Source organism: Paramacrobiotus metropolitanus, unplaced genomic scaffold, assembly GCF_019649055.1.
Source record: "Paramacrobiotus metropolitanus isolate TYO unplaced genomic scaffold, Prichtersi_v1.0 Parri_scaffold0000083, whole genome shotgun sequence".
NCBI classification, from domain to species: Eukaryota; Metazoa; Tardigrada; class Eutardigrada; order Parachela; family Macrobiotidae; genus Paramacrobiotus; species Paramacrobiotus metropolitanus.
The window spans coordinates 89,555-102,513 of NW_026570303.1; the positions used below are offsets into that span (position 1 = coordinate 89,555).

Genomic DNA, 12,959 nt, shown 5'->3' on the forward strand with positions numbered 1-12,959 from the left:
CTTCTACGAGAATTTTGTTGGACTGTGAAGTTCCAGAGCTGGTGGAGTATATTTTCGTGAAGAAAATGCGGCAGTTATACGTGAGAAATTCTCGAAATAACGTTGTTTACTCGGCTTAGACGAAATTTCCATTGCAGAGTAAGACCGTGCTCCGGCCTGTTCCTGGCGAGAACGCATTTTCCACTAAGGGAAAGAAGCGAGAATGCCGGGACGCATCTTTGACCACGACAAAACGCCGGAAGGCAGAGTGGGGCTGTAGCGGTGCCTTCACTTTTTCAGCGGTGGAAGCTGCACTATGGCCGTGGCCTGAGCCGGTCACTGATGATGAAAGTGCACTCCGATTCTCGCCGGTGGTAATCCTAACGGAGGCCTTTCAGTACCTGCACACCGTGGATCAGTGCCGGCTACGGATGGTCTGTTCCGGCTGCAACGCCATACTTACATCGGCCGCCGTCAAGAATCTGCTGCACATCGAGTTTCTATCCGAAGGTATTTCACGGCGTCCACGTGTACCTTGCGCCGGCAAAGTGTTTGTGGCTGTGGCTTGTGCACATCGCTGTTGCAGCAATCGCGCCGTGGCCATTGTTGGCTCGCCGATCACCGATAATTCCAAAGAGTTATCTGGACTGCATAAGTGGCCTCTGTGTGATGGACGGTTTCTTCGCGAGATCATGCAAGGCGGAGCGGAGAAATTTCCCAGGAATCTAGTTTTGAACATTAACTGTTCGCTACACGAGTGGAATTCCGTGGATTCCATCAGTGATCTGTGCAACATGTACGACTCTCTAGCGGGGATTTGTGGCACGTTGATCGTTAAGAACTTTATGTGCGTGATTCCTCCGTTTTTTATGTACGGAGGTATTCGTATCATCTTCCGCATACCGTTTGGACGTATGAGCAGGGATCGCTGTTTGACTGTCACCGATTGTTGGGACTTGACCGAACAACGCTGTCCACTGCTGTTTGACCAGCAAACAAGTGTTGTATCCATGGCGATTGAAGAGCGCGATCCGAACGACATCCTTAATAAAAAGCTTATTATGGTAAGTCTGATATTAACCAGTTAACGTTGAACGCAAAATGGATTTCAACACCGTCTTTGCCAGCAGTTTTGCTGTAATATTCGTATTTTTAACGATTTTGGTTTTTCACGTGTTGTGCTTTGTAGGTTATCCGTTGGCGCCAGTCCCAAGATTCTCGGAAACATGCCACTTATTTAAAACCGTTCCAATCAGGAAACGACCCACCTGAATTCGTCGAGGTGCACCGGCTCTCCCGATTGGTCCAGTACCTCTTGTATCGCGTAATAACTAATACGATATCCAGCTTAGAAGTTAACTGTACTTTAAGGTTTCTTTAATTTATGTACAGAGTACCGCTGTGTTGGTTTGATTGCCTTCCGGTGTTATACTTTTACCGGTTTTCGTATGTGCACCTATCTTCCCTTTTGCAATGTGTATAGTACTTACTATCTTCCCCTTTGCAATATTTACGCGGCAAATCAACAACTAGAAATAGTTTTCCAAGTAATGTTAAGTGCAGATTTTTGCTGAAATTTGTAAGTACAATTTTATTAAGTACTTTAGCTGCAGCCACGTGTATTCGAAGTATAGAGTACATTCAGTACATTTTGCAACTGTAAGGTGGCATCCTGAGACAAACGGTATTTTATTATAATGAGTGGCGTCTCAAAAATGGTGATCGAGACAAAAAGTGGTGCATATAGTGGTGTCGGGAGTCTGAAGGGTGATGAAAGGTGGTGCCCGGAGCACTTTCCAAAACTTATCGCCCAGAACACTAAATTTTTCTCTTCAGTACAATGTGTTTTCTAAATAGCGCAAAATGATTAATTTTATTGAACTTTTATTACGATGATCAATAATTGTGGCATGAGTGTGATTAATCACTCGGTGAAACTGCATGCTGCTGATATCTGAACGTCGTGGGAAGGAAAATTGGCAGAACCTTGGCTGACAGTGGCCGCAGTTCAAAAACGAAATGTGAAACAGTACGAGAACTTGTACAGTACTGCACTATACCTACACAATGACCCTTTATCGTTCAGCGGTAACATTCATTAAAGTCTTTTTTCGCCATAGACACGACTGCAACAAAAATTGCCCGGATTTCGAGATGAGATACACTCCCGCTAACGCAAACTGGGAAAAGTATTTATGAGTGTTTATGCCATAATGGTAGTGGCGACACCTACTTCGGTGCGTTCAGTCCGTCCACATATTTCAAGAAATCAACAAAAATCTTTCGGCAAGTGGGATTCGGATGCGTATAATACGTCAGTTTAACCGCCGGGGAAAATTCAAAATTCACATCTGACAGCGTGACCTTTCCCTGTCGGCATACCGCCACCACGGTGTCGCCGTTGGTGTGTTCATTATTTCCTGCCGGTTTATGAGTATCCACCAGCCATTTGTGAATGTTCTTCAAATGCTCTCGGCACTTGAATGCATTATCCGCGGTGTACTCCATCTTCACCGCGTTGCTGAGGTCAAACGGTCGCGCCCGCCCCGTCAGCAGCGTAATATTCCCGGCAGCACAGCGGAACCGGATGGGTGGCGCGTCTGAACATTGCTCTTCGCGGTTAGTAAAATTGGCTACCACCAACAGGCGCTGTACTGGCTCCGGGTCGTTCTGGATACCGTAATACTCGTCGATCTTCTCCAGAAATTCATGCAGTTTCCCGGAACACACCAGGCTGTGTTCGCTGTTGAAGACCAGCCGTTTAGCCAGAGTGTATTCCGGATTACTATTACTGACGCTAACCACCCCACGCCGGCAGCTGACCACCACGTCCTCGGAGCCTAGACGGTCAGTGGTGTTGGGAGTGCTGCCAGCCATGTGCAGCGCTAGGCTGTGGGCGTCGTGCATCAGATTGCGGCAGTCCAGCGAGGTGTCGGCATCAAACACCGCCTGGATGGTCTCGTATTCGTCCATGTTGGGCGGTGTGGTTATGTTGCTCTTCCTGCAGCGACTGCGAATTGGTTCCAGGTCGCCGCACGCCACGACGTCCTGCACGGTCGGGCTCTTCTGGCGCGGAATACTAGGTGTGTCGGAGGGTCTTTGTATTAATTCACCTGTAATGATTCAACGAGCCGTATCAAGTGACTGGGAGATTCTCAGATTTCGGAACATTTGCTAATATGTATGACTGTTAACCACCGATGCACTGTACAGAACACACTGCATAAGAATACAGTACAGAACACTGCACAGAATACAAGATCTTCGTTTTAATGTACGAGTCTGTTGCGCAAACAATGGTTTTGCTCGAATCCAGTGCTGCCGATGTGATGCGCACTCGTCCTTGGCAGCTGTTGCACGTTTATTTATTGCTCTAATAAAACTAATAACTGTAACAGTAAGGCTTGCAAAATGTAAGTACTAAGCACAATTGACTGGTCTACCAACAGTCTCGTTACCGGCTCACATTTGTCAATAATTCCAGGCAGCGCCACGGGTTTGGAATCCGTACTGTCGAAGGACCAAGTATTGTGCATCCCCGCACCGCCACAATGGAAGTCGAGAGTGAAACCATGTTGACCTTTATCTTTGACTCTGACGACATCCTGCATCCAGTTGGTTAGCGGCTTAATCTCACAGCATGAACACGTCGTGTAACCGACACAAAAGGGATTGTGCTTCAGGTTGAAGATGCGCAGTGTGGTCAGGTTTAGCGACGCCAGCACTTCGGCCGATAGGCCCTTCAAGGCGTTCTCCGCCATGTCCACAATGACCACCGAGCGCAGTACGAAGCTGGAATTGTGCTCCAGGATGGACAAGCTGGAGGTTTGTTGAGTGGGATCAGGTAGCTGTTTTCTCAGATATATCTCCTATGGATCACGTTTCATTATTATTATTAAAAGGGATGCTGTGTCATTAGCAAGGCATGACTTGTACAGATAGATTAATCGGAAGCTAGCTAGCTGGCTATTAGTTCTTAATCTGACTTTATTTCCGGTTCTTTCTTATTTACACTCAGAATAATCTAAACTGCTAATACACTAAAAGTTTACTAACCGTTTAGATTGTTCCGCACGTAAATCATCGGACCGCAGCCTAATTGGTCTGCGGTCCGATGGTTTACTGATTCTTGTAAACACATAATCACATGTGTTTTGATCACCTTACAGCACACGTTCCGATCCCAAAATTGGTGAACTCAGATTTCGTAATTAAACGATCGAACTTTGTGAAAATTCGCATTGAAACCTGCCAAGTCACACAGCCAGAATAAAACTTCCTCGAAGCACTGGTCAGAGTATCCTGTACCAGAAATTCGAGCTGAGGTGTTTACAGCAGCATCGATTTAGTATTCAGTACAGAAGCCGACTACCGACGTGACAGGCAGCATAAAACCAGTTCTCTGCATGGACTTTCTCATAAAAAAAATTATTTTTAACTATTTTCTTGTACTTTTGTATTCTCAGAGCAACTGATGGATTACGCAGAATCATTTCAAATTCCGTTTGCTTCGTTGCATTAGGTGATCTCATACCTGCACATACGGAGCGATATACTGGAATGCATCCCAACTAAACACTTCCAGTCGATTCCGGTTGAGATTGACGATCTTCAGCTGGTAGCAGCACTCCTTAAACGTACCCTTATCCACGCTGCTGATATCGTTCTCATCCAGCCACAACATCTCCAGCGCCTTAAAGCCCTTCAAGAAATCCTTATCCAGATAGCCGATCTCACTGGATTGGATAAGTAAGCGGCGGATGCGCTCTCTGTTGCTGTAGAACATCTGCTGGATGGGCAGACGGCCGCCGCTGGCCAGCCGGAAACCACGCAGTGCCACACGGTGCAGGAACGGCAGGATGGGTAGGGTGACGATTCGACCGCGGACGCGGATCTCGCTCTTTCCGGCGTCGGAACGGCTGGAAGCGATCTCCAGCCCGGTGGCCTGGTGGTGGATTTTGTTAAGGTCAAACTCATCCGGGATGATGAAGTGGGCGTCGGAGCATTTCTGGATGCGGGTGGCGTTGTTGTAGGTGCACTGCCGGTGCGGCGGTTGATACGGGCTGTCTTGTGCTGTGGAATGCAGTACCAATCCCGCTATACCCAGCACCACGGTTACAAGTCGAGCGGTCTCCATAATCAGTGCAAAAAATGCGATTTGCAAAGTTCCACGGGGGTATGCGAAAGGAAGTGTATTTTTGCGGATAGCTTGGTTTTATTATATGAAACAGCTTTTCATGGCGAGCCAGACAGGAAGTCGATTTTCATCTGCTTTTCTGTAGCAGTGAATCGAGCACATACCGAAGGTCATTATCGCGTTGATCGCTGCCGCTTGCCCAGTCAAGCAGTTAATTTTTCGTCATTGAATCACAAGCGGCTGGCCGGCAAATTTACTGTGCTATCGCCGGCGCCAGGAAGATTCGTACAGTAAACTGCTTACCATCATTAATTTTACATACCTAACACGCGTAAATTTCATTTTCCTATACAATTTTTATTCTGTTTTATTCAGTAAAAGAGGCAGCCCTGCAGTTTAACACGAGATAAAGGCATCCAATTTTGTTAATTTTCATTTAATTAAATCTTCTTTGTTTATTGTATTTTGTATTTGTTACGAAGCAAACATTTATTCACAAAAGTAATGAATGTTCATGGTGGAACAAATCCAGATGCACACATTGCTGACATAATCAAGAAGTTCGGTATTATTACCAGTATATACTCGCTCGTAAGATTAGTCGTGCAAGATTAGTCGTCGTAGTCCATATCTGTAGTTTCGTATTTTCAACAATCGTATTTTATCGAGTCCAAGAGATTTATACAATCCGCACTTTAGCAACTGTCAACGTGTCCAATCCCAAAATACAACTTTTTACCACATAATTCCAATTTCCAGATTTTCGAAAATTGCTATACAGTAAACACAATTTTACTTTTTATTTTTATTGAGAACAAACTAATCAATAGTGAACAAAACAAGTTTGGGTTCCGAAACGATCAGAGAAGAATCGGGATTAACGTCGATCAGTAATTACGTATATTGCATAAGAATCTCTGCTAAGAATCTTCTCTCCTGCGCATTCTGTTATGTTCCAACATCATCTGCATAAACAAATCTCTAAAATCCTCCGCTTCTACCCCCGCCTCCTCCTCCTCGCTCACCGCTTCTTCGGATCCACCGTCACCCGACTCATTGCGATTAACCTGCACCGCCGCCGATAGCCCGGTGCTCTTATCCATCGCCGTCACGTGGACGATCCCCGAGCGATCATACTCAAAGGTCACCGCGATCTGTGGCCCACCGGCGCGTCCCCTCCGAAACTTCCTAAACCGGAACTTCCCCAGCAGCCGGTTCTCCCGGGCCACCCTCGCCTCGCCCTCGTAGATGGGAATATCCACCCACCACTGTCCCTCCTGCTCGGTGGTGAAGTCCCGCGTCTCCTTGGCCGGGATCTTGGTGTTCTGCGCGATCAGGGTGACCATGTACCCACCGGCAATCTCCGTGCCCAGCGAGAACGGTGTCACATCGCTGAACTGAATCCGGATGTCGTCCTCCACCACCGGTGCATTCTCGTTGGCCAGCTGGTACGCCAGGTTTGCCGCACCACAGGCAATGGCTTCGTCGGCATTGATGTCACGGTTGATCGGCTGTCCCGGGAAGAAGTCAGCAAGGATCTCGCGGATTTTCAGGATCCGCGAGCATCCACCGACCAGGACGATCTGGTTAATGTCGGTGCGGTCGAGATTGGCGCGTTGCAGCGCTTCCTGGACGGGCTCCAAGGTCTTGGCGAATAAGTCGGCGCACAGCTCGTCAAATTTGGCAGTTGATATTGTCGATATCAGGTGCTTATCTCCGTGGAACGCGTCCACACTCAGAATATGCTTGGCGCGCGCGCTTGTCAGACTCTTTTTAATCTCCTCCACCTTCAGCCTCAACCGGGCCACACCCTGGCCCGCCCGGTCGACGGTCACGTTGTGTTTCGCCTCAAACTCCCCGATGCAGTGTTCTAAGAGGCGCTGATCAAAATCCTCGCCTCCCAGGTTGAGGTTACCGCAGGTCGAGAGGACTTCAAACTTCCGGCCGTTCTCGATACGGAGGATGGACACGTCCAACGTCCCCCCGCCCAGGTCGAACACGAGGATGGTTTGGGTCTCCCGGATCTTGTCCAATCCGTAGGCTACGGCGGCGGCCGTCGGCTCATTGACCACCGCCAATACTTCCAGACCGGCTTTCTCCCCGGCGGTCTTGGTCGCCCTTCGTTGCGCGTCGTTAAAGTTGGCTGGTACCGTGATAACAGCCTTCAAACGGACCTCCTGCGTATTCAGGAAATCATCGGCGATACTCTTCATCTTCCCCAGAACCAGCGCACTGATCTCCTCCGGTTTAAACCGCTTGGTGGTGGTCCGTGATTCGGCGTTGACGTGCTCGGTTTCCGTCATCTCCACCTCCGGGAGCCCGGTGTCCGACCGGACGAGAGGAAACGGCCATTTGGACTGGTACGACTGGACTTCCGGGTCGTCGTACTTCCGGCCGATGATGCGTTTGATGGCGAAGACGGTGTGGGTGGGCCGGAGGTAGCTGTTATCGCGGGCCTCCTTCCCCACGATGCGCTGGCCCTCCTCGAAGGCCACACAGCTGGGCGTGGTGCGCAGACCGTGCTCGTTGGCAATCACGTCGATTCGGCCGCCGGGGCGGTGGACGGCCACGCAGGAGTAGGTGGTGCCCAGGTCGATGCCCACTGCGGGCGGGGAGAGTGCCATGGGTTGGACGGTATCCTAAAACTACAAAAACATTGGCAGTTCCTCATCAGTCGCGCCGCGTGTATCCGTGAAGCGTATAATATTATTCGGTATTATTAATCATGTTAGGAAAATACGAAACAAATAGAAAGCAAAACTCAAGAAACAGGCAAAGCTGGTTCTTGTACTTGTACTATTCTTGTAGTATGTATAACCAGTATAAATTAAATTGGATTAGTACGTCCTCACCTCTATCGATTAATGGCTTCCACACTGCACATGGAGAAATCTTTTCCGCAGTTGGAGAAATTCTGCGCCTGTACGATGCTGAAGGGTCTACCGTCACCGTGTTTACCGTTACAGCAGAAATAAATCAGAAAGCTAAATGATTCTAAGTCCTCACGTAATGTGCGTCATGATGATATCATCGTCGTGCCCCTGCCAAAGAATTTTCGAGCAGCGAACTTGATGTCAATTTGTCAAGCAGCATTAAACGGTTTCAGCTTGTTGCACTTGTTAGTCACCGGAAGCACTTTCTGATTAAACGAGATACCACGCATTATGGTATGTGCTTTGTTTGCAAGCACTACCAGCTGGGTGCAGTTAACGTTTCTACTGTATTTGCACAGCTGAAGCTTCGTACGTTAACTGAAATTATTAAATTTTGCAAAAGACCGAAACACGTAATCTTATCTCAGTCTGAGAACATTGGACGTTGAGTCAAAGTCATTTACTTTACGATGCGCCTTCAAGTACCTTGTACTTCTAACAAGTCTTCTTTATTTTCTGATTATTCTATAGAAGAAGCGCTACGCGTTTGGATGAAACGATGAAAGCGCAATGTAATCTGTAAGCATCTCAAACTTCTTTACCTATGAATTATACTGTACAGTAATAAGTAAATAAGCAATTCTGTATCAACTTCTTTAATTCTTTCAAGTTATTAGTCTTTGCAGACTATTGAGTGCATATCTATATATAGTACCATGATATTTCTAAATACTGTAGTCGGTAGTTTAGTAATATTATGATAGTACGCATCAATTCACCTTATGTAAAGCGTAAAATCAATTCAGTGAAAACGTCTGGGTTTTTGTATCTGCAGATTGGTTTTATCCGGAGTTTTTGATTAAATAGCACCACTTTACGGAAGTCTCCCATCCACCAGGAACAACACTCTGTCATCGCGTGGTAAGCTGGTATCGTTTAAATGTTTTTATACACCATTAAAACTTTCGTACATGGTTCAAAACTTGCGCTATTTGTGTGTTATCGTGCAGCGATAAACCGGCAAATTCCGGTATTGTTTTTCGGCATAACACACAAATAAGCTGGTATCGTTTAAATGGTATCGTTTAAATATCCGTAACTTTGGAATAATTAAGGCGAATGACAAACCGTAACTAACCATAAGTAGTTGTTGTTCATAGTATTCCAAAGTTACGGATACAACTGATGGCGGACTACTGCAGCACCCAGAATGGAGGATCTTCCACAAATTCCTGTGGTGGGCATCGACGTGGGCGAGAGCACCTGCTGCATGGCCACAATTGTTAACGGCCACCCGCACGTCATCCCCAACGAACACGGCGACTACGTGACACCCAGCGTCGTCCTCTTCGACAGCGACACCACCACCGTCGGGAAGCCGGCACTGTCTAGCGCCTTCCACGACCCCGCCAGCACCGTCTACGGCATGAAACACTGCATCGGCCGCGCGCTCGAGCATCCCCGCGTCAAAGAGCTACTGGACCGTGGTCCATGGTCGATCATCTACAGCGATGGATACCCGCAGATTGAAATCTTTAACGAGGAGACGGATGACGACGCCTTCCATATCCATCACGGCAGCTACACCCCGCAACAGGTGGTTACCATAATCCTGGAGCACCTCCGAAAGTCTGCGGAGACGCATTTTAACGTGGATGCAACCGGTCCTAGGATTAAAGCGGTTTTAAGTGTTCCGGCACATTTTGGGGTGCGGGAGAGGCGCGCGACGATGGAAGCCGGGTTCGCCGCCGGGTTTGACGTTCTCGGTTTAATCAACGCGCCGACCGCCGCGGCGCTGGCTTATGGTTTCCGAAAAAACGAGACCCAGAAAGTCCTGGTTTATGATTTTGGAGGCGGTTGTGTCGAGGCGGCCCTGGTCGCCGTAACCGAAGGTCGAGAATTTAAAATACTCGGTGCCGAAAGTGCGCTGATTGGTGGTGAGGACATTGATGCCTGCTTAATCGACCACGTGCTCTCTCAGTTCCAGCGTCAACATAACTTCGACGAACTGGAAAATATAGGGAAGCTAAAGGCACGTTTGCGGCTTAAGGTCAAGGATGCTAAACATAGTCTAGTTAACGCGGGATCCCGTAGCCATATCGTAGTACCGAGATTCTACCGCGATAAAGACCTCAGTGTCACCTTGACGAAGAACGACCTGGACCGTTTGTGCGGTGTCCTCTTTATAGCAGCTATGAAGCCGATTCATGAGATTCTCAGGGACGCCGATTTTGACGTGGACGTTGTCGTGCTATGCGGCGGTGGTTCGCGTATGGGGCGAATACGGGAGTTGATCCAGGAGCGTCTTCCCGGTGTTCCGATCAGCCGAGATGTTAATCCGGAAGAAGCAGTGGCTATTGGAACGGCGTTATGGGCTAAACAGATTGCCGAATTAGCCCTGGAGATTTCCATTGAAGACCGACTAAGCAATACCATCTATCTGAAATCTCCCGAGGGACCGACTCGGACACTAATTTCCAGGGGCACTGCGCTTCCGGCTTCCGTAACGGAGATATTCATTACCGAGAACCAAGGCAGCACTGTAATACCGATAGTCGAGGCCGAGTATAATATTTCCCAGATTATACCGCTGGGAACGTGGCGCTTTGTCTGCCCGGCAGCCGAATTGACGTTCCGCTGCAACAAATCCGGGGTACTGGATGTGACTGCCCGGGATAGCGTTTCGGGACGTGCGGTGGCGGTGAAGCAGTGCGCGAAACTCCAGCGGAGTGATTCTGATGAGAGCTTCGAATATGTTGACGATGTCGGTTTAGAACCGTAGAAATAATGAAATTGTTTGCTTTCATGCATGCTCGCTTTCTCACTCGTTACCGACTGACTGACGATTTTTTCATGCTCGAGTTCATGCAGTAAATGCTCTTAACTACAGAGTACTATAAAATCCGCTAATTACATTTACCGACACCTTTAACTGAGTTTTACGGTTGACTTGAATCACTTTAAAAATATTTTCATTATTCAGCAATACGAATTTATGGACAACACGACCGTCGTAACCGACAGAACTGTTCAGGGAGGTAAACCGTTCGCTAAAAATGCTTCTGCTCTTAAAACGCACTCCGACAGAACCGTGCGGGCGACACTCCGGATCTTTACAGTGTCAAAACTTCTCTACAAAACTTCTTTACAGTATCAAAAGTGAAAAAAAGCTGAGCGGGTAAGACCTGCGATGTACTGTACATTTTTTTTGACTGACGGACGGTTTCAGGAAAAGACGCGTGACGGTTTATCCATCCGGATGGTTTTGCCGGTAACTTTCGCACGAACACGTAATCTCTGTGGAATGGAAGGGCATATGTTTACGATAAGATTAGAATGATTCAGAACTATATCAGAAGGTTTGGTACGTTTCCTCAACTGTCGATGCAGCATCATATCAATAGAGAAACTCGAATAAGTTAGTTCTTCGGGAAGTATCGCTACTTTATGTAGATAATAAATAGCTAAATTTATTGTAGAAGTTGATAGATTATGGCTTCCACTGCGCCCGGCGCGCCTATTGCTAGTGCTACATTATACATCGACCTGGGCACGGCGTACGTACGAGCGGCCGCAAAACTCTCCAATGGCACGGTAAAATATTTGGAACCCAAGGGACACCAATGTCTCCCGACTTATTTGTCATTACTCTCCAGCGGCAGCCAATCCGAAACGTTCATTGGTGAGGACGCTAAAGAGCTCTCCAGCACCAGCCTCCATAATGTTGCCTTCTATCCAACGCTCTTCCTCCGCCCGGAAGCTAATCCGTCCTGGGTTAACCGATACCGTTTACCGTTTCTCATTAAACACAATAATAACTGTATATCCATGCAGTTTGGAAACGGGTCCGCTACCGTCACGGAATTACTGGGGAAATTTCTGGCTGAGCTGCGAAATCTCTGTTGCGATGAAATCGGCGACAATGTAGTGATTACAGACTGCGTGATAACGGCTCACAATATACCGCTGCTAAAGAGCAAACTACTGCCGGCGTTTTCGCTGACTGGATTTCAACGGGTGGCATTCAAAGAGCGGCAGCAAATGCAAATGTACGGATTGCTGACAAATTTTCCCGAACTGCAACGTGATCGCACGCATTTGGTGGTCATCCGCATGGGAGCGGCGTTTACCAGCCTCAGCGTCTGCGAACTCGGAAACCGTCAACACAAGGTCACTATCGTCCGACCGGAAGAGATCTTTGGCGGCAACGATATCGATGTTTTGTTAATGAACCACGCGATTCAAGAATTTGAAAAACTATACGAAATACGCGGTCAAAATTATTGCACCGAAAGCCTGCATCGCCTACGCCTGAAATCTGAGCAAGTAAAGATCCAGTTGTCCACCGCCCGGGCGGTCACCCTGCAGGTTCGGCAGTTCCATGCCGGGTGTGATTTGGTGGTGGAGTTTACGGTGGAGAAATTTCGGGAGATTGTGGGTAGTGCGTGCTATCAACTACTGCGCCGAGTGACCGACCGAGTGTTGAATTATATCCGTGAGCTACGGAAGACGGTGCGGTACGAAGTGGTCCTGCTGGGCGGGACTAGTAAGATCCCGTTAATACACGAGATGGTGACGTGGATGATGCGGCGGCCGCATTATCGAGCGCGCAGTGTCATGGACACGCTGACGCTCAGCGGCATGACTATGGCGCACAGCGAAAAATACGAAGAGGTCACAACCACGAATGGAGCGTTGGCGCTACGCGGAGGATTTCCGTTTCGATCACGTTTTTCATGCTTATAAAGCCATTACGGCATTGTAACGTGCATAACCATGTTAAATAAGTAGCAGTAACTGTCATGGTTCACCTGAGCACTTGCACATGATCGACGTAACCGGACGTCTTATGTTTTCATTTTGATAAAATATTACAAAAAAGTCAAAATGATTAAAGGTTGCCATGCGGTTTGAAACACCTTCATGACCTTACTGTACGCAAAGCGAATAAAGAGTTGCAGGGCTAATCC

The 12,959-nt window shown here is 47.8% G+C and overlaps 4 protein-coding genes across 7 annotated transcripts; 2 read left to right on the plus strand and 2 right to left on the minus strand.

Moving 5' to 3' along the window:
• Positions 1 to 1,966: 1,966 nt before the first annotated feature.
• On the minus strand, positions 1,967 to 5,210 carry LOC129595807 (uncharacterized). The gene is made up of 3 exons (XM_055492915.1): positions 4,514 to 5,210; positions 3,446 to 3,848; positions 1,967 to 3,092 (listed from the first exon to the last, which is right to left on the minus strand). The coding sequence occupies exons 1-3, from the start codon at positions 5,114 to 5,116 to the stop codon at positions 2,209 to 2,211; spliced, it is 1,890 nt and encodes a 629-aa protein (XP_055348890.1). The 5' UTR covers positions 5,117 to 5,210; the 3' UTR covers positions 1,967 to 2,208.
• Positions 5,211 to 5,759: 549 nt separating this feature from the next.
• On the minus strand, positions 5,760 to 8,314 carry LOC129595809 (heat shock cognate 71 kDa protein-like). 2 transcript variants are annotated; one of them, XM_055492919.1, is made up of 2 exons: positions 7,969 to 8,314; positions 5,760 to 7,755 (listed from the first exon to the last, which is right to left on the minus strand). In XM_055492919.1, exon 2 carries the CDS (start codon positions 7,738 to 7,740, stop codon positions 6,037 to 6,039), a length of 1,704 nt encoding a protein of 567 aa, XP_055348894.1. In that variant the 5' UTR covers positions 7,741 to 7,755; positions 7,969 to 8,314; the 3' UTR covers positions 5,760 to 6,036. The 2 variants fall into 2 exon arrangements, with proteins under 2 accessions (XP_055348894.1, XP_055348893.1); XM_055492918.1 differs by having other exon boundaries at positions 5,765 to 7,761; positions 7,969 to 8,310.
• A 37-nt stretch (positions 8,315 to 8,351) lies between these two features.
• LOC129595811 (uncharacterized) lies at positions 8,352 to 10,902 on the plus strand. Of its 3 annotated transcripts, none has more exons than XM_055492922.1 (3): positions 8,352 to 8,568; positions 8,825 to 8,910; positions 9,192 to 10,902. In XM_055492922.1, exon 3 carries the CDS (start codon positions 9,200 to 9,202, stop codon positions 10,769 to 10,771), a length of 1,572 nt encoding a protein of 523 aa, XP_055348897.1. In that variant the 5' UTR covers positions 8,352 to 8,568; positions 8,825 to 8,910; positions 9,192 to 9,199; the 3' UTR covers positions 10,772 to 10,902. The 3 variants fall into 3 exon arrangements, with proteins under 3 accessions (XP_055348897.1, XP_055348896.1, XP_055348895.1); XM_055492921.1 differs by having other exon boundaries at positions 8,353 to 8,568; positions 9,137 to 10,902; XM_055492920.1 differs by having other exon boundaries at positions 8,353 to 8,568; positions 9,150 to 10,902.
• Positions 10,903 to 11,423: 521 nt separating this feature from the next.
• LOC129595890 (uncharacterized) lies at positions 11,424 to 12,928 on the plus strand. The gene is made up of 2 exons (XM_055493024.1): positions 11,424 to 11,763; positions 11,824 to 12,928. Exons 1-2 carry the CDS (start codon positions 11,482 to 11,484, stop codon positions 12,733 to 12,735), a joined length of 1,194 nt encoding a protein of 397 aa, XP_055348999.1. The 5' UTR covers positions 11,424 to 11,481; the 3' UTR covers positions 12,736 to 12,928.
• Positions 12,929 to 12,959: the final 31 nt, after the last annotated feature.

Coding starts and splice junctions, on each gene's coding strand:
- LOC129595890 (XM_055493024.1), top strand. CDS start 11,482: ATGGCTTCCACTGCGCCCGGCGCGCCTATTGCTAGTGCTACATTATAC. Junction 11,764..11,823: donor CGGAAGCTAATCCGTCCTGG/GTTAACCGATAC, acceptor ATATCCATGCAG/TTTGGAAACGGGTCCGCTAC.
- LOC129595809 (XM_055492919.1), bottom strand. CDS start 7,740: ATGGCACTCTCCCCGCCCGCAGTGGGCATCGACCTGGGCACCACCTAC.
- LOC129595807 (XM_055492915.1), bottom strand. CDS start 5,116: ATGGAGACCGCTCGACTTGTAACCGTGGTGCTGGGTATAGCGGGATTG. Junction 3,849..4,513: donor ATATCGCTCCGTATGTGCAG/GTATGAGATCAC, acceptor CGTGATCCATAG/GAGATATATCTGAGAAAACA. Junction 3,093..3,445: donor GCCTGGAATTATTGACAAAT/GTGAGCCGGTAA, acceptor GAATCATTACAG/GTGAATTAATACAAAGACCC.
- LOC129595811 (XM_055492922.1), top strand. CDS start 9,200: ATGGAGGATCTTCCACAAATTCCTGTGGTGGGCATCGACGTGGGCGAG.